Raw genomic sequence first — 20,607 nt, forward strand, 5'->3', positions numbered from 1 at the left:
ATTATGGCCGCCTCATCATATTTACACATGAAATTTATGAACTAGTTTTGGAATCAGAAATCAAGGCTAATGGGTTTTTCCAACGATTGTTGTTTGGTAGCACAAAAATGCTTGCAATAGCTCAATGTTATCATTTATGATATGACAATTTGAAATTTTGGTACAGACTTGAACAAAAAAAAATTATGGAAGTTGATACACATGATTTGCCTCCGTGAGCCACATAAAATCATGTGGTGGGCCGGATCTGGGCCCCGGGCCTTCAGTTTGACACCGGTGCTAGAAACCATATAAAGAGTATTTTGATAATTACATCTGTTTGATGCTGAAATATACAAATCTGAGAAGGGGGCCAATCCGTTTTTGCAGCGCTTTATCTTTAGCGAGTCCATTCAATAATAAATTGATTAAAAATCCTCAAAACACAACGAACGCATGTTACGTTTGCGACTGCCACCGCGAGACGTCCTCAGCGCCTCCGGGATTTATGAACAATGTCAGGTTCCCCCGAGGACCCGGCGAGTCCCTCCGGTGGCTTTTAAAGCTTAACGCTCCCTGACTGAGTGGCACAGCGAGAGCCACTCGCTCTCTCCATGCGCCGCCGATAAGATAAGAGCCCGGAACAACCTTCTCAATTGCGGCTCCCGCTACCCGCCTTTTTCTTTATTTTTTATTTTGCGCTCATTTCCCCCAGTCGGGCGAACGTGACGGAAAACGGAAGCGCTGTACCTAATGGCTCGGTGTCCCCGCGAGAGCCGGGGAGGAACATATGTAAATTTATGTAAACCCAACACAAAACACATATTTACAATGGCGCGGGGTAATGTGACGACGCGCCGGATGGAGACGCCATGTGTCATTAGGCTGCTTTATCGCTTTTCTTTTACCTTGGGAGGCGCTACAATCACTCACGAGTCGGGGAGGAGAGAGGAAATGATGTGAGCGCTTGATGAAAACGACGAGGTGAGGTGGAAAGGTAGAGTTTGGGGCAGAGAAGAAGGTGCAGAACACATTTAAGACTCGACTGGATGAACCCCCCCCCCCCCCAAAAAAAAAAGAGGTGGATTGTGCAGTTACCATCAAACATGGAGCGCAGTAGATGACAAATACAGCAGAACGTGAGCTTTAGCTTTAATAACTATTCATAACGACCACACGAGACACGTTTTTCCCATAAAGCTAAGAAATTGTAATTAGGGACATTCCAGTGAGCGGTCGCAGTGCGGGTTTGTAAACAGAAAGTTTAATTCAAAATAATACTACATCACATATCATGGAACGGCCCAAATGGGGAAAAATGAGCAATGATCGTGTAAGTCTAAACATTTTAAAGACATAGAAAGGTCAATGAGATGTGAAAATGATTACAGGATTACATCCTTCAAACAACTCAAAAACAGGAGTGCATCATTTTTATCATGTTTTACTTCAAGTCTTTAGTGCAAAAATGAAAAAATACACTTTATCAAAACAGAGTACTCACGTAATTGCATAGAATTTTAGTGCATCATGACTAATTTATTGCTGCGCCTTGTGATGTAAGCAATTTAGCCATCGGGGGGCAGTATAATGCAGTCGTGCAGTAAATAAAGTCGTTTTTCAAAACTTTCTTAGAGAATCAAAAAGTGCAAGCTCATGATTATCGCCACATTAGGGTTAGGGTGAAGCAAAACAGTTTGTAGTCAAACATTTACATTACAACATTGTGTTAGCCCATCTATGCCGTTTTGAATCATGTGTTAGCATGAGGCCTTTAACAACCTGTTTTTCTTTTATTGCTCCAACTATTTTCACACTTGTCAAAAATAGCCCACGAAGTTTTGGTCCGTTTGATTCCGTTTGCACTTTCAATGTATGCAACAACAATTCCTTCAACAAAAAATGTATAGTTGCTTTCCTATCATTGCAGAACCATCATTTTGTCAGTATTTCCAATCGCTATACTTCCAATGGACTACCATAGACTCATGAACAAAAGTATTGGGACACACGCCCATCCCCCCCCCCACTATTACATATGGAAGGCTACACACCAGGGAAAGGTTTACACAGTTTCTTATTCAATAGCTCTACAAAGTATTTTTAACTGGTATTGCGTGTCAGGTGTATTGCGCTTCTTTCCATTAAAATACACACAAGCTGCGCAAAGAGGAAACGGTTGCATTTGACAATAACGTCACAGACTGGCCCATCTTGAGTGTCCAGACGTCGACGGTTGAGGCCTTACTTCATCCTGCTCTGTTTCACAAGCTCCTCCACCTCCTTCATGAAGCGCAGGCACAACTCATCTTGCCACGGGCGAGCCACACACTGCACGGCCATCGGCAGACCTCGGCCTCCCAACAATGCCTACAGGCACACACAAGTACACAAAAATTCTCCAAAGATGGACAGCGTCAAGGGTAGTCTGTTGTCTCCATCTGCTGACTGTCGGTGGAACAACAGATATATATATATATATATATATATATATATATATATATATTTTTTTTTTTTAATCATCCTACATTTATTTGACCGGGTTCAACCAACCATGTCCAAACTTATTTTTTGACTTCTGCCTTTCAGTTTTTAATTTTTATACAAGTACATAAAATAGTACCGATTTCCACAATTATAGCACGCAGAAACACTTGACACACCTTTTATAGTTTTCCGCAAGGGTACCACACAACTGAGACTGAAGAAAAAAAAAAAAGTGCATCTACTGATATCTTCTTTAAATAATGAATCCCATAAATAATGAATATTTCGGGCTGAAATAGTTTATAAAAATCTGTTTAAAGTAGAAAAATATACGGTAATATTTTAGAATCAGTGTCTTCATCAGGGTTTGAATATTTTTAAATTTGTACAAACATGAAAAGGGCAATATAGTACAAATAAATTGTATTGATCACTGAAAGCTGATCCAAGTCTTAAAGTGTTGAACGCTTTGAAGTACAATGAACTCCAGTTTATCGCATTGAATACAATCCACATTCACCCCCCAGAAGTAAAAATTCATGATATAGAAAGACCACTATAAAACTTTTTTATTGTAATTTTAACCCTCCCGCATCCTTTAAGCACATTTACAATGATTAAGACACTTTGTACCTAAACTTTTCATCCATCCATTTTCTTGGCCGCTTATCCTCACGAGGGTCATGGGGAGTGCTGGAGCCTATCCCAGCTGTCAACGGGCAGGAGGTGGGGTACACCCTGAACTGGTTGCCAGCCAATCACAGGGCACATTGAGACAAACAGCTGCTCTCACAATCACACCTAGGGGCAATTTAGAGTCTCCAATAAATGTTTTTTGGGATGTGGGAGGAAACTGGAGTGCCCGGAGGAAACCCACGCAGGAATGGGGAGAACATTAATCATGATGCATAAACTGCAATTATGTTATTACTACATGTTTCATAAAGTACAATATTACAGGGTGATATTTTCCTTATTAAAAATGTATGTTGCTTTTAGGGCAAATGAGCAAAGATGATTTGAGACAATTGTTTCAAGTTACAAGTGTGGTTGAGGAATAAATTAAATTTATAGATCAAGGCACCACTGTGCAAGGAACCCATCCATGTGTTATAGGAACCGCTTATCCTCACAAAGGTCGCGGGAGTGGTGGAGCCCATTATATCAGCTGTCAATGGGCAGGAGGCAGATAAAATAGGAGCCAAAGGGTTCATGCAGTCAGCAAAGTTCGCACTTTCACATTCATTTTTTTTTCCTCTCTCTCTCTCTCTCTCGCTTTACTAACCTCACCAGCTGACCTACTACACATTTACAACCTAAATTATAGTATTCATCCATTTTCTTAGCCACTTATCCTCACAAGGATCGTGGGGAGTACTGGAGCCTATCCAAGCTGTCAACGGGGTACACCCTGAACTGGTTGCCAGCCAATCGCAGGGCACATAGAGACCGATAATAGGCACACTCACAATCACACCTAGCGGCAATTTAGCGTGTCCAATTAATGTTGCATGTTTCTGGGATAGGGAAGGAAACTGGAGTTCCCAGAGAAACCCCACACAGGCACGGGAAGAACATGCAAACGCCAACCTCTGAACTGTGAGGCAGACGCTCTAACCAGTCATGCAAGAAATGATTACGCTGCATTTAATGGTTGTAATTAGTGGGAGCCTTGCGTTGGTTTCTCCACGACGAGCTTGTCCCATCTTGGGGTAATGGGAGCGAATGCCACCCAGAGTGTGCTACATACAGTATATCAAGTCGACTTCAGAATTCAGTTTTGGTCGCCATTATTTCAGAGACTGCATGTCACAGAGATAATGTGTTTAAAACAGAAACTTTTTTGGCAGCTGTGCATCATGTTTTTATTGACACTAAACATTAATAATACACGACTTCAGATTTCATCATCTCACTGAAATCCATATTTGACTTTGCCATATCGACACTTTCTAGTTTTATATATATTTCCCACCCCTTAGTTAGCATCCATCCATCCATCCATTTTCTTTGCCGCTTATCCTCACGAGGGTCTCGGGGAGTGCTGAAGCCTATCCCAGCTGTCAACGGGCAGGAGGGGGGGTACTCCCCGAACTGGTTGCCAGCCAATCACAGGGCACATAGAGACAAACAACAGTCGCACACACAACCACACTTAGGGGCAATTTAGAGTGTCCAATTAATTTTGCATGTTTTTGGGATGTGAGATGAAACTGGAGTGCCTGGAGAAAACCCACGCAGGCACGGGGAGAACATGCAAACTTCACACAGGTGGGTCCGGGATTGAACCCGGGACCTCAGAACTGTGAGGCCAACGCTTTACCAGCTGATCCACCGTGCCGCCCTAAACGTTTCAACACATTGTAAATAAACTTGAAAAACAAGATGCAATGTAAACAATAAATTTTAAAAAATCTGCTGCATTATATGTATTGACCTAATGGAGGAGGTTACTTTCGGCTTGTCCCTTTCGGGGTCGCCACAGCGTGTCATCTCAGATGCACGCACGTATATGTTTGGCACAATTTTTACGCCGGATGCCCTTCCTGACGCAACCCTTCTCAGGGAGTGGAGGCCCCAGTGGGATACGAACCCACAACCCCTGGTTTACCAAACCAGTGCTCTAACCACTGAGCTACGGGCCCTATGTATTGACCTAATAAATGTACAATTTAGACAATAGCGCTCTATATGGCAACCCAGATAAGTGAATGTTCCATTAAAAGAAAAGTTCAAAATTATAAAGATAAAACTGTTCAAAAATGAATATTCTTCTGTGTTCAAAAGTGCAACTGTGAGACAAACCTTTTCAAAACTCTTCAGACAAAACTCAATAGATCGCACAATAGGGAGGCACTTCAAGATCATATTTGGAAAAATTTCTCATGTTTGATACGAGGGCAGAGTGGCACATGACCAGAGAGAGCCAATCACATGTTTTGGAAGAACGAGGTGATTCAAATCAGATCAAATCTCACTACATTTGTAATTATGGAAAGCAAATTTTATTTAATTACCAGTTTTCTAACAGTAATGGTTTAGAATTATATAATTTTTTTAATGACATTGCATAATCTAGTTATATTTATTAATTACTTCCCTACAGCGCTTACAAGTGCACCAATTTACGAGTGGGATGGTGGGGGGGACACTGTAGCGTTCACTTACTACATGGGGGACAACAAGTATAAACATAAACAAAATTATTTCCATGCGAAATGTTATTTGCAGGTTTTGGTGTGAAATCGGGAGCTGTAAATTGGACGAAATATGTAATTAGGCTGATGACGTAATGAAAAAGTGGATGTTAATACAAAGGAGTCAATAACGTAATAAACAGAAAATAAATGGCCTCTGGGAGAGCATCAATCAGAATCAACACAAAATACAAATCTCGCATGCAAAGAAATGATTATTATTATTAATGTCTTCCAGTCACCGTGTTAATGAAGTCACCGCTCAGTCGCATACTGTGTTACCTTTTTGAAAAGCTTGTCCCAGAAGTCCTGGAACAAGCCTTTATAATTCCGCAGTTCCTCCTCGTCCTCGGCCGTCACCGTGGTAACGGGGACCACGCCGGCAGGGAAATTGAGCAGATTGTAGATTGCCGTGTAAAACAGAGGAACTGGACGGAGAGACAAGAAAAGAACAAACAAAAAGCTCAAAATGTGTTTCGCTTCTCTGCCGGGTCTCTTATTGAAATGATGACTTCGCCATTGGGCAAAGTGGAGTTGCGTACAAGGAAGCCTGCCGCAGTAAAAGAAGTTGTAGGCGGGTCCGAACATGGGGCAGAGCAGCACGTCAATGTCGCGCCTCGTCCATTCGGCCAAGGTCTCCTGAATATAGTCCTGATGGACACACACGAGACCGAGACTCAGCCGCGTCCTTCGGCGCGTCTTCAAACGTCGCCGGGCTCACCGTACCTCCACCGCCGCGTGCTGCTTCCACAACTCCAAAACGGATCTGAAACATCAGCGGACGGAGAACGCGTGATGACACCTGTCATCTTTGACCGAGAAAGATTAAAACTTCTCACCCAACTCCAGTGGAGGCTCGCATGAGGGAAGAACCACGAGGGGACTGCGGTCAAATGAAAAAAAACATCATTTTAAGAGGAAGAGGTGGAGTTCTAAAACATTTTTCTGACAGTTCACGTGTTCCATTACCAGCACATTAAATTGGTTGAAAATATCAAACGATGTGAGGACAAACGAAGAATATTGATTAGTGAAAAATGTGCAAGTCACCATATTTAGACATAGGTCTCCCCCCCGACAGCAACGATACGTACCAGTGGATGAAAAAGTGAAGCGTGGAGAGGCTCTGTCACTAAAATGCGCGCAAGATTTCGCAACAAAAACTACGTTTCCAGATACAAAGCGTTACACAATCTTCTCCATTTACACAATTTGAATTACCATAATTTGTCGTGTATAATATGCACCCCCAAAAAATGGAAGAATTGCCTAATGTGCGGGTATTCATGCTCATCTATATTTCATAAGTGATTATTAGACAAAACTAACCAAAAGATCTATATTCCTTGAAACTGAACAATTTGCCTGAATGTACATTTTGGTCAGAAATTTCTATGACAAAAGCAATTGAAGAATATCTTAATTTGATTGATCATCTTACACAGTTCTTTTTGTTGATTGACAAAATGTTGAAGGTTTATAATGTCCCATGTCCTATTGTCTGTGAATTTAGTATAATTTGTAGAAATCAGTATTTTTTTTAAGCCTATAAGCCGCGACTTTTTTCACAGGCTTTGAACCCTGCGGCTTACGCGGTGATGCGGCAAATTTATGCTTTTTTTTGTAACAGCTGCAAGGGGGCACTCGAGTGGAAAAGACAATAGTGACACCGGTGAAATATGTGTGCCGAAGAAGTGACTTTTACCAGTATGGTTTTTTTTTTTTAACTGGCCCTGTTAGCGCCGCGCTAGCCTGTTGCTGCTGTGTTACTGCCGTGTCTCAGTAATTTTTAGCAGTATGTTTTTTGTTTTTTTTAACTGACCCTGTTAGCACCACGATAGCGTTAGCGCCACGCTAGTGCGTTGCTGCTGTGTTACTGCCACGTCTCAGTGATTTAGGGATGTTTTTTTTTTTTAAATCGGGCCTGTTAGAGCTGTCCTACCGTGTTGCTACTGTGTAGCTGCCGCGACTGTTTTTTTTTAACCGGTATGTTTGTCAATATTGAAAACTCTTTCTGTGTACTGTCTTTCTTTGTAAATATCTCATGTTTCAATGTGGCCACTTGCGGCTTTTACACCGGTGCGGCTTGTGTATGTACCAAATGGTATTTCCTTTACAAATGTACTGGGTGAGGCTTATAATCAGGTGAGCTCTGTCGGCCGGAAATTACGGTATCTTTTTGGGGCTTATTACTGAGAAAACTACAACAAAATCATATAAAAATATATCCCTTTATTACAGTTTCCATCCAGTCTCTTAATAAGTAACAGTAAAATTGTAAAATTAATTATATAATATAGAGCTTGCACCACAACAAGCAGAAACGGGTGTCATTTTGCAATTGCTTCAAGAATTCTCGCATTCAATCACATTATATTTTGCAGCTGTACTTAATAAAACTTTCAACTAAGATTACTCACCAGAGGCCTCATCAGGAAGGAGAGGGTCTTCCTCAACCAGCACGGGAGATAGAAAGGGTAGACTTGAAGTTTGAGGGATGGATCAAGAGGTCCCCCTTTCCTAAAAGTGGGAAAATATGAAACAAGAGGGTCAGAGCGATTGGAAAGTGATTTATAATTCCAATTGTCAGCACCAAATTTGGCAGCTTGGTGATGAAGTCCCGCCTGAAGGAATCCATCAATCCATCCGTCCATCCTTTTTCAATGCCGTTTATCCTAAGCCATGTCGCGGGTGCGCTGGAGCCTATCCCAACTGACTTCAGGCAAAAGGCGGACTACTACACCCTGAGCTGGGGTGTCAGTCAGTCAGTCAGTCAGTCAGTCGCGGGGCACATAGAGACGCCGTCACTGACTTGGAACTGAAGCCATACTGCCTGCACCAAAGTCAGCTGGGTGAGTGTACCACTACACCATCAGTGACTTGGGAGTGAACATGTTCTCAATATTTGATCCCCTTTGGAATGGAAAAACTAAGGAGCCTCGATGATGTCAAAAAATGATTTAGGAAAATTCCAATTTATTCAAACACATGGATTTTTTGAACCAATTTCAACAAGTTACATGAACATTCTTCAGTACATACGTACTCCTTGTAACACGACACGAGTTTTCCAGTTTGGCTTGCTATTTGATTGATTTATTTTTTTTTACCTCATGGTCAAAACTATTTTCCAGGTGGAATATGTTTTTTTTTTTTTTTTTAAATAAAAAAAGCATTGTACTCGAGGATGTTCAAACACTTTTCATTGCTAGTGCACGTCACTCTTCACCCTGACAAAAAAAGTCAAACATTAAAATAAAAGTAAACTTAGATTTAACATTGAACTTACCGGTACTTTTCAGTATGTTCAAAATTGAGATCATTTAGTAAACATTTGGGGGGGGGGGGGGGGGGACATCCTGTAATATTGTGATCCGTGGCTGAGAACACTTGAAACTTTGGACGCCCTGGTAACGAAAGTTAGACCCGCGCACAACTGCTCTGCGGTGGAGGTTTGTTTTTTATCATATTTCTTCAGTTGTGCCAAACATTATTAAACAAACAGGAAATTGAAGAAACAAAGTTGCTCTCACCATTTTTTGTATTTCCATTTCAAGTTTTTACCTGCACTCATTACGTTTGTGTCGCGTGCAAATAAGATGAGTCATGGGATAAAAACACGGACGTCGAGGCACTAATACCGTAATTCCCGGCCTACAGAGCGCATGTGGTGATAAGCCTCGATACACAGAAAGAGTTTAAAGCTAGCGCGGCCACGCTAACGCTGACCCGATGGTGCTAACGCTAGCACGCTGGTGCCAACGCTAACGCCAACTAACGCGGCAGCTGTGAAAAAAAGTCGCGGCTTGTAGCCCGGGAATTATGGTATATAAAATACACCGCAGAGTATGTATGGAGAATGGGGAAAACTAAGCCAAGAATTTTAAACATTGCAATGTTACAAGTGGAAAGTCAACAGATATCGTGAGTGCAGGTCAAGTTGTACAAGTCCCTCCATACCCTGAATGAGACTCACAGTTTTTGTATCAGGTTGGCGCCTCCATCTGCAAAGACGCCTTTGGTAGTGACTTCAAAATTCTCCTTGATCCTCAGAGGAGTGTACGGCACCAGCTACGTGTTGAGAGACGCATGACAAACACGATGTAGAAACACACTTTACTTGAAGTTGTGCGCGTATGTCGAGCTCTTACGGTATGCCCCGCCTGCTCCAACAAAGTTCTGACTTCTCGGAGGCTTCGGGTCATGCTCGGCGTCAGTTGCGTGAAGCCGTCGCTTTCCATGTAGCCGATCCTCAGAGGCTTGGTGCACTTATACACCTGCAACCACACATTAATTCATTACACATTTAGAATAATCCAAACTAATTTTAGCACAGTAATTACAGCCAATGTCGGACAACGGGCCAGATTTACTGAAGTCGTTCTGTCGATTTATTTCGATTGCGAGAGGTGGCGCATATCATGAATAAAACGAGCAAGCATTTGATTCCAGCGTGTCCGAATGCTCAAGAGCGCTTCAAAAAAACGCTTGTCAGTTTACACAGTTTGGCGCTGAATCTACAAATGCAAGTTAAAACTGTGCCATGCAAAGCGGACCGCAGTCACTCACATTTGATGAGCGCGTTTGCCATCACACTCGCATCACTGACCACACCCGTAGCTTTATATCTCCGGGCATGACTGACCACACACGTACATTTTTTCAAATGTGAGTGACTGGGACCATTTAAGTTTGTCAGTTTCAACATGAAATATCGTGTGTTGTATATAGCCGAATACAAGTTAAAAAAGGATTTGAAAATCCTTGTAAGGCCGTTTTACATGAAGTCCAAACCGTCTTTGGAGTTAGGGTTTCTCCTAGTTGTGAGATTTTTGCTTGTTGGCATGCCATGCGATATTTGTCATGTAAAATATTTACCTTGGCTCAATAAAGATTGGGAAACATTTTTGTGTGGTGCTGTGCCATGAAATCTCTTTCGTGTGAATTATTTGCCTTGGCTCAATAAACGTCAAAACATTTTTCTTTGGTGGTGTGCCATGATATCTTATTCGTGTCAATTATTTCCCTTGGTCCAATAAAGGTTGGGAAAGATGACCTTACACGTAGGACACCGCGGTTTATATGGCCAGCGCAAAAGGGTTCTGTGCCAAACAGTAAATGATTCAACTGAGGACGCACCTGCACATTAAAAGGCACGGGAGGGACGGTTGGATCCAGGGCAAACATGTGGTCGCAGAGCAACGCCTGCATGCATAGGGCCAGGCTGTCCACATCCTTCGCCAAGGGCCCGGCTGATCCTGTCACTAATTCCACCCAAAAAAAATAAAAAATAAATTCAAAAAAAGTCACAGAGTTGTTGTTTACTTTGCCTGGAATCCCAATCTCAGAGTAGTTCCTCACCTGACTTTTGCCCCAAGCAAATAGTGCTCATACCCTGCTTGCTAAGACACAAAACAAGTCAGGTTATTTCAGGGAAGCGTTGTGAGCGTTAACTACAAACTCGTAGGAGTGAAAAAAATACGAGAAGATGACCTCAGTCGCCCCCCTGTAGGTTTGAAGCCGCAAATCCCGCAGAATGCTGCGGGGATACGGACGCTGCCCCCGATATCGCTGCCGATGCCGAGTATGGAGCCTCCTCCGCCAATGAGGGCTGCCTCCCCGCCCGAAGAACCTCCGCTGGTCTTTTGGAGGTTGTGGGGGTTCACCGTCGGTCCATAGATGACGTTACTGCATTCGTAACTGCGGGAGGGAGAGGAGTGTGACCGCTTCTTTCCAGGAGGACAAATGCGCAAATGTTAAACATGGCACAGTCGTGATGTAAGATACGAGTTTTTAAAAACGTACACCAGGGGTGCCCATACTTTTTTACCCCAAGATCTACTTTTCAACCGGGGTTGGGGGTAATGATGCTTCCAAATCGTTTTAAGGTTAATGTTATATTGCCTCCTATATTTAAAATACAGAATTAGCTTTTTGTGCACAGTATTGTCTGTGTTTTCATCCTGGATTAGGCTGTGCCAAGGTGGACTTTTAAAATGACACACCATCTCATCCTGCACTTTCTAATTTGCCTTCAGACCAGACCTTTCCCACTCGGAAAAGAGAAAATCCTGTCCAGTTTAACCAGTTTATCTTTGATTATTCACATACTCCGACAGTCATTGCATCTTAAAAAAGCAGGATTTCTTTTTTAACTTTCTCCATTAATATCAAAAGTAAACATAAGCAGCATGTCTAGCTCGTCTTGGCTCTACGTTGCCCAGACTGTGTTGCTAACTAAAGCAGCGGTGGTGGACTCTGTCATTAAAAAACACATCACTCATTGAATCACATTGCAAAATGCCGCAAACTGAAAAGCTGTATGTTATACTTTCACCACCGGACACGGTTGACATTACCTCAACATGCTCTGAGAGATGTTGGTTTTGACAAATGGAATGGCGCCTTGGCTCCTCAGGACCTGCACGATTACAGAGTCCGTCTCGGACGGCTGGTCCAGGTTGAGGACCAGGCCGCACGAGGAGTCGGAGTTCTGTGGGAGCAGGACGACAAGCGAAGGCAAATGTCATACATATGGGGGGAAAAAATTATATATTTTATGGTTTTTAAGAGTGGAAGCTGCCAGATTTAGCTCCTCTAACCCTACAAGGCATTTATCAAGCATATTTTAACAAATTTCCAACCTGTGAAAACAACTACAAATACACCAATATCACTCTTACTCTACTTAATGTTGTAGTCCTTCCCCTCCTTCTGTATCAGTTATGAGAAGAATCCATATTGAACCATGCAGTTCTGTGAAGGCACTGCAGGGTCCGATGTGGATTCTTTCAACAACCTTCACTTGAGGCATCATAACCCCGGGACAATAAGGTCGACTCTCCCTCCTCATACGGGATGCTCGACCCTGCAAAACTTGTCAGAATTTGGTCCACAATCCAAGTCGTAAGTTGGATTTGTTTCAGTGAGGGAGGATTGGACACAGTCAAGCGTGGCCTTTGTCACCGATTCTGTTCATAGCTTTTATAGACAAAGGTAAAAATAGTAATTTCACAGGATTTGTCAAAAAATGACAAGCTACCAAAATTCACAGACTATTTGGAATGGCCAACGCCCCCCTAAGTACAACACAAAGAATTTTGGCAATTTGATGACGTGTTTAGGAGAAAAGAGTTTTTTGGGTCAGAAAAAAAAAAATGCCTTTTTGCAAACGCTTTTGTATGACATCGCCTTTAGAAAATCTGGTCCAAAAATACTTTCAAATGCTATTCGTGCGATCATTTTCCGAATGGCTAAAAAGCATCATCCATCCATCCATCCATTATCTACCGCTTTTCTGGTTCGGGTCGCGGGATAAGTAGCTTCAGGTGAGATACCCAGACTTCGCTTTCCTGAGCCACTTCTTCTAGCTCTTCCGGGAGGGATCCCGAGGAGTTCCCATGCCAGCCAAGACATATTCTCTCCAGCGTGTCCTGGGTCATCCTCGGGGTCTCTTTCCGGTGGGACATGCCCGGAAAACCTCACCAGGGAGGCTTCCGGATCAGATGCCCCAGCCACCTCATTTTGCTCCTCTCAATACAGAGGAGTAGCGGCTCGACACTGAGGCCCTCCCGGGTGACTGAGCTTATGAGTTAAAAATAAAATATCCAAAAACCAGTCGTACAGACTGAAATTCCAAGGTGTTGGCACATTAAAAATATCATGACGTTCGAAGTTTGATGTTTAATTTTTGAATGCCGTCTTTCACTCTAAAAGCTTGTTGTAGCAAGCACAAATGGAACATTATTGGCGAGTAGAGCAGTAGAATAGGTCAAGTCCATACTTCATGTTGCTTACTTTAGCCAGGAGAGATAAGTCTGGGCTTCTCCGCTTGTACTTGGACTGCACACGCTTTCTGAAGACAACTGACTAAAATTGTGATTCTTCTTTCTGTCTTTTCCTTTGTGTGAGCGCATCGATTTGAGACAACTCTGACGCCAGACCCCGGAGAAACGCAAAAGAATGGATAGAAAGGCTCCCAGCATAAGTCGGGCTGCTGAAGTCGTATCAATGTAAAATGCCCAATTGAAACCGATTGCCAAGATGACAACGTCTGACCTAAATATTGGAAAAGAAGGTCATTAAAGTACTTACTATGTGACAGTGGAGTGTTAGTGACCACCAAATATCATAGAATTAATATAATCAAGGATTATGGGTGATAAGAGAGTTTGGAAATACCTTGTACGCCACGTTCTCCTTGATGCTGACCGGAACGCCATACAGGAGACCTCGGTCGTTGGGGTCCAGCGCTTTCAGATGCTCAAAGCTCTCCAGCAAGATACCGGTGCAACAGTTCAACTTTTTGTTCACGTCGATAGTCTGCAAAAAGTAATGATAATTGCGATAATATGTATGGTGTTCAAAAAAATGTAAATAGTGTACCGCGGAGTATTTGAAGATCCTCTTCAGGATAATGATGGGTTTGGTGAACCTTGAGCACCACAGTCAGAGCAATAACTCAAAGAAAAGTACTGGCAATATTGAGGACTCCACTTTTGTGGATAAAGTAAGACGAGGTTTGGTATGCTGGACCTTTTCCACGTAGGAGTAAAACACATCTTCGGGACTCAGCAGACCATTCTGCAGTTTATTTGTCAGCTCGGAAAGGGACAAGGACAAAATGAGAGAGGAGTCCATCTTGGGATGCTGCAAGAAGAGAGATAAAGACAGACATACAAAAGTAAAACACCTCATCCCTCGAGTAAACAACTTTTTTTTTTTGACTAACAGTCACGTACGCACAATTTAATACTCTCATCACTTCCGTGTAAAAACATTATTTCTTAATCACACACTTTTTTTTTTTACTTGAGTTATTTTTAGTTTCTAAACTGTTTTCATTTTTTTTTTTTTCATTATTATTATGACCTTTTTGTTTACGAAGTCAACTTACCAAGTTCTTGTACTGAAGTACAGCCTGTTCGGCTTTCTCCAGGCTGCCATCTCTGCGTTTTCTGGCTCTTTGAATCTTCCTCCCGGCCTCCACGCGGCCGCCGACCCCCCGGGCCAGAACCACCAGAGCCCCCGCGAGGCAGGCGGCAACCCCGGCGACGAGGGCGACTGTCGACCGAGTGTCCAACTCCAGCCATGGGAGAAACTGTTTCACCTTCTCCATACTTAGCCTTGTCCGCTGCTCCGAAGCAATTGACGTCTGCTCAGTCTTGTTCACAACTTTTTTTTTTTTTTATGGGAGCCACCCATCGGTGTTATATCTTTAAGAGGGGGCTTTAGCTATCATGTTGTGTATTTATGAACTACAATAATTTGTTCAAGATAAATGCGACGTTTCCTCGAAGACGTTACTATCTGCGCATGCGCATCTAGTGTCTGTGGCAACTATTCAAGATTTGCCTACAATTGACCAACAGGGGGCACCATTGTCACAGTGAATGTAACCACTCCCGCTCAGTTACCTTTCATTGTTTGCACGTTTAACCATATATTTCATTAATTTTGAAAAAAATAATAGGATGGATTATTTAATCATTTAAAATGAATCCTAGTAATCATATACAATACATTTTAAAATAATAATGGAAGTTTCTACTTTCCTATTTCTCTGAACATATTACTATCCCATGAGAGGTTTTCATTCTTTAATTTACTCCCCTTGAATAATTCAAACTGTTATCTCACAAAGCAAATCCAAAGTAAATATAAAAGCATTTCATCAAGGAGAAAAAAAAAAATCTAAATTTATCTCACCTTATATGATAAAGCCATGTCCTTCCGATTCCACCGGCTCTCCTATTAAATAAAATCATTTTGAAGCCGAAATTGGTATTTACTTTTGAAAAAATTAAATTAGCTTAATCCACAACATTCAAGTGTGATAAACATGTACACACAAAAAGTTAAAAATACAACACTGAAATGTGGCAAGAACTTTTCAAACTGTGCTAATTCTTAAATGTTATTTTTATATAATGATAAAGAAATAAAGCCTCACCACATCTAATTGACAAATTCTGCTGCTTTCAACTAAAAGTTAAATGGATGGCAAACCGTCTTGGGCATTCCACTTTAATTATTCAGTTTCCTCACATGGTTATACAGATAAAACAACACACAACATAATTCATGTACATACAGTAGGGTATATATTTTTGGATGCACTGAGAACCATAATTCTACTTCTGCATGGGCCACTGGCACTGCCAATTTCATTTGACTGAATGGAAGAGCTTGTGCGCCACCTGCAGACGATAAAAATGGGAATTAGAGGCAGATCGCTCACGCCGACGCGTGTCTGCTATTCGGATGGATTGACGTTGTTCGGGTTAAGTGATAGTGTTTTGCTCTCAAGTGGCACATTTCCAATACGCATAACACTTGTCAGGGCAGTAATTTTAGTCGTTTTACACAGAAGATGAAGCATATATGCTTGTATTTATTGTTATAGTGAATGTCTACATGTGTTGCTTCGGTTTGTATTCAAATATAGGTCATTAAAAGGTTTGTAACAGAGAAACTGAACCCCGGTTCCATACATGCAATCAGTCACAGAAGCCTTCATAAATTGGAATAAAATGATTTTTAAAACCCAAAGCAAAAGGTATACATTTTATTAGTACAGAAAAATGAAACACGCATCAGCTGCACACAAAGAATTTAAAGGATTAAAATAAAACGGAATTTCACACACAAAAACTTATATAACGCAATGAATATTTACTGAATATTGCCATTCCCTTCCGGACAAGCTGAAAAATATGCAGCTTCTCCATGGCAAGTGCCACTCACATCATTTTTGCAAGTCTTCATTTTTATTTCTATCCTTTGATGCAAGGATTTCTAACAAAGTTGTAAGGATGATGATGGTCAAGCGAAGCAAGATGTCACAGATCATAAGAGTGGGGTGCGTCTTGAACTTCATGACCCCCTCAGACTGACTAAAAAAAACCTGATTAATAAGTACCACAATATGAATACTGTATTTTCCGCACAATAAGGCGCACCTTCAATGACTGCCCTATTTTAAAACTTTTTTTCCATATATAAGGCGCACCGCATTATAAGGTGCTTAGAATAGACGCTACAGTAGAGGCTGGGGTTACGTTATGCATCCATTAGATGGAGCTGCACTAAAGGCTCAATATTGACGCACCGGATTATAAAGCGCACCGTCAGCTTTTGAGAAAATTAAAGGCTTTTAAGTGCGCCTTATAATGCGGAAAATACGGGACTATTTTCATGAGCCTGTCTAAGAGTTTTCTAATTATGTTTTGCATTAAGCTAGCAAATTTCATGATGCAGTTCAGTTAAATACACGTACTTCATTTTGTTTTATGTTTAAACTTTAACTGACAGTAGCAATAAACAGCTTGACAGTCGCAATAAACAGCTTCGTCTAGCTTTTTGAACAACTGTTCACTGACTGCTCTTTCTGTAATGTTGACTGCCACCATCAAACTTTTGCTTTAAAGTCAAACAAGGGAGAAAGAAAAGGGTGCAACCGGTAAAGAAAAATTCCACCGTGCGGGCATTAAAACTGCATTGAGTATTTGACCTGACCATGCAGTGTGAACTCGACTCGCGGCTCACTTACACAGTGGTCCCGAGCATGGAGGAAGTCGAAAAGCTCCTCCGTGCAGTCTTCCGTTGTGGATGAGCGAGCGTTCACTCTGGTCTCACACTCCTCCAGACGTGCATGAGTGTGGACACAGTGCTCGAGCTCAGCACACTTTTCTCGCATTGATTCCAGAGGATCCTTAAAAGAAAAGGAAAAAAAAGTTACTAACACTCACACATGATTTTTTTTTTTTTTTTATATATAAACAATTATTTTTACTGGTTTACAGAAAAAGCTAATGAAAATTTCATTATTCAAACCAACTTTCTCTGTTCTCCCTTCTGGGATTTGTTTCATTTCCTCTAATAATAAAAAAGCTTGGGAACTGTTTTTTTTTTCCCAGCAGATTTTCTTCCCTGAGCAAGCATGAACATTTAGAAGCTTCCACACAATTTTAAACACATAGAAAGTACCATTAACATTGTAAAAATAATCATGTTGGAATATTTTTTTTAAATAAATCCACAAATAAGTGAATCTGCAGGTGATCACCGTAGTTGTTTACATTTACAAGTTGTTACCCGGTTAAAAATGTAATAGTAGTGTAACTATTTCAATTACTTACATATTTTGATTACTTAATTTTCAATTAATGCATCAACACTCTTGACTCAACAGTGTTGATACATTCCTCCAGCTCTTCTGGAGGTGATCGCACATTCCTCGGCAATCCATAAGACAAAGTTTCTTCACTGTGGCCTCCTCCCAGGGAGGCATCCGAACAACATTTTCAAACCATAACATCTGGCCCTTTTCAATGTGGAGGAGCAGCAGCTCTAAACTGAGCCTCTCCTGGATGACCAAGATTCTCACCCAGGGTTCATACTCAGTCTGACCAAAAAAATTTAAGGGCTTTTTAGGGGCATTCTTAGGAGCTGACACGAAAAATTTAGGGCCGACACGGAAAAAATTTAGGGCCATCGTGGGAAATCAAGAGTAAGGCAAAAAGACTCACCCAATGGTGCCATCAACCGATCTTGGTTCATCAAATGTTCCAGTACCTCAGTACCTGTGACAATGATCACCTGTCGCCCCTTGTGGTAGTTCTCATTGGTATGACCATTGTCAATGTCTTCACATAACAGTCTACAGAAAAAACAATTCTAACTACAATTGCAACTATCTACACAAATGTCTTCCACTGATGTCTGTCTCAGCACCCCTACTCGAGCTCCTTGAGCCTACTCAGTGCCTCCTCTATTTGTTGCTGCAGAGGTGCCAAAGAGGCTCTCTTGTCCTTTGCTCTGCCTCTGAGTGCATTGGCCTCGGTGATAAACCTCAGATTCCTCTTTTCTTCTGCCTCTTCACACAGCCTGTCAGCCTTCTCAATAAGCGTAGATATGTCAGTCTCTATTCTGGCTTTTTTGGCTTTGAGGCAGTAGAGATGAAAGGTGGGCAGGTACGAAGTCTTCCTTTCCCCACAGTGGTAGTTTTTAGCAATGTCACTGTCTGGGAACATGACTGCAAACACTTTCAAATTATTTTCACAAGATATGTAACTGCAATGGCTGCAGATCACTTTTAAAGTCCACACGATCTCTGCCTTTGACGAGTCCGTCTTCGTGTATTGAACTACGTTCATAAAGCCTGACTTCTGGCTGGTTGAAGTCGATGGCTGGACAATTGTAGGTGCGGATGCACTGCTAGTACCACTGCCTGAAGTTGATGTTACACTATCTTGATATTTTAGAAACAGATTCATACCAATGGAAGATGAGAGAGTCTTCGCCAAATCAGCGTGTCTCCTGTTTTTCCGGTGCGACTCCAGCGGTTTGACGCCCATCTTTTCAAGCTGGTAACTCTGCTTGCACAGATGGCAGTAAAACATGTGCCGAACTTTTGGATCTCGACGAACCCAGCTCCCAAACTCCTTACTTTCAACCCAAGCTTCTTGGAAAAATGCACTTCCCCGTGATACAAGTTGGATCGATAAAAGAACTACGCTACGTCGTAACGAAGACGAATTGAAATGCCTACTCACGGAAACAATGGAATATTGACAAGATAGCGACTAGTTGTCAACATGGTGACTTCCGTGGACAATTTCCGGCTGTTTTGGACGCCAGACGGATCGCTATTTTTTTTAAATAAAAGGTTTTTTTTTAGGGAGAATTTTGGCGGTAGAGGTTCTCCCTTTGATTGTTTTTAATTTAAGGCCTTTTTAGGGGCTTGACCGGTTTTTGCGGATTTTTAAGGACTTTTAGGAGCCCCTAAATGCACCTTCTAAAATGTAGGGTTTTTTTTTAGAGACTTTTAGGGCCGCGTGCAAACCCTGCAATTAAATTACATAATCTCCTTACATATAATCAGTTACTCCCTGACACTAACACTATTGACATGTATACAAATGACAACCACAGATTTTCTGTATTACTTGTGGGTTTGTTAAATCTTCTCAATGCGACAAACAGGCAGTATATTTGCAAATTAAATTTACAGTTTAGTGTTTTACAACGTGCACATACCACCAAGTCTGCCTCCTCCTCTTCTTCCTCTTCCTCCTGCAAACAAACAGTGATTATAGTCGTGCCTGTCACTATTCTCAATCAGGGAGGTCACTGAAACCTCTGGGCTTTGAATGCATCACCAGTGACTTGTTCAGGTTTCCTTAGCCCACACTACTTATAACGCAATGTATAATAATACGCCTTTAAAAATGACGAGCAAATTTATCGGTGTCAATATTTACATTTTCATTTTTCAATAGATCCTCCAAAGTTGACGCAAGAGATTGGCAAGAAATGCTAATCCATCACCTAGCTTAACCGCTACTGCCGAGCTACATGCTAATGTTACCGAGCTTGTTAAGGTGACACGTTCGTTTATTAGGCTTCATTGAGGCTTTACATACGTCGTCTGGTTCCCCGTTCCTGATCATTTTCTCCTCGAGGACCATGTTGCCGATTGTCTTGTGTCCTCGATTTATCACACACCAATTCGAGATTTTTTGTTTTGTTTTGAGGACACTGCAGGTCACACCGGCTTGATTCAAAGCGAGCGCAAGCAAGAATGAGCCGGTAGTTTCCGCTGTTTCATAATAAAAGATTCTCCCTCCCGAATCCTCTCTCCCTCTGTCCTAATATCTCGATTGTGTCCATATCCAACCTGACCAAAACTTAAATCCTTAGCGCATGTTGTGAATAAAATATTGATTTATTTTCTCAAGATACTACACTACCAGATGTTTAACTTTGGTAAGTCGAAAGCGGAACTAAGCTCGCCAATATTACACACTCCTTTACCACCATCGTGTGGCTCAAAGCCATACTACACAAATAAAGAAAAGTCGCTCAAGTCAAAATGTATTTTGCCCTCTTGGGGGTAGTAAAAAAAAAAAAAAACACGTTGGCTTCATTATGTGTGGAGCAC

At 41.7% G+C, this 20,607-nt stretch overlaps 2 protein-coding genes across 2 annotated transcripts; both read right to left on the bottom strand.

Annotated features, from left to right (window-relative positions):
* Positions 1-1,198: 1,198 nt before the first annotated feature.
* Positions 1,199-15,330, bottom strand: faah (fatty acid amide hydrolase). The gene is made up of 15 exons (XM_061824700.1): positions 14,560-15,330; positions 14,199-14,312; positions 13,845-13,985; positions 12,023-12,156; positions 11,157-11,363; positions 11,025-11,065; positions 10,803-10,927; positions 9,815-9,940; positions 9,640-9,734; positions 8,084-8,183; positions 6,503-6,546; positions 6,390-6,429; positions 6,206-6,314; positions 5,946-6,091; positions 1,199-2,349 (listed from the first exon to the last, which is right to left on the bottom strand). The coding sequence occupies exons 1-15, from the start codon at positions 14,779-14,781 to the stop codon at positions 2,224-2,226; spliced, it is 1,770 nt and encodes a 589-aa protein (XP_061680684.1). The 5' UTR covers positions 14,782-15,330; the 3' UTR covers positions 1,199-2,223.
* Positions 15,331-15,673: 343 nt separating this feature from the next.
* LOC133503265 (cytochrome b-c1 complex subunit 6, mitochondrial) lies at positions 15,674-20,304 on the bottom strand. Its single transcript, XM_061824701.1, has 4 exons — positions 20,090-20,304; positions 19,704-19,739; positions 17,215-17,376; positions 15,674-15,862 (listed from the first exon to the last, which is right to left on the bottom strand). Exons 1-4 carry the CDS (start codon positions 20,132-20,134, stop codon positions 15,830-15,832), a joined length of 276 nt encoding a protein of 91 aa, XP_061680685.1. The 5' UTR covers positions 20,135-20,304; the 3' UTR covers positions 15,674-15,829.
* Between the last annotated feature and the right edge of the window lie 303 nt (positions 20,305-20,607).

Source organism: Syngnathoides biaculeatus, chromosome 7 (assembly GCF_019802595.1).
Source record: "Syngnathoides biaculeatus isolate LvHL_M chromosome 7, ASM1980259v1, whole genome shotgun sequence".
Lineage (NCBI taxonomy): Eukaryota > Metazoa > Chordata > Actinopteri > Syngnathiformes > Syngnathidae > Syngnathoides > Syngnathoides biaculeatus.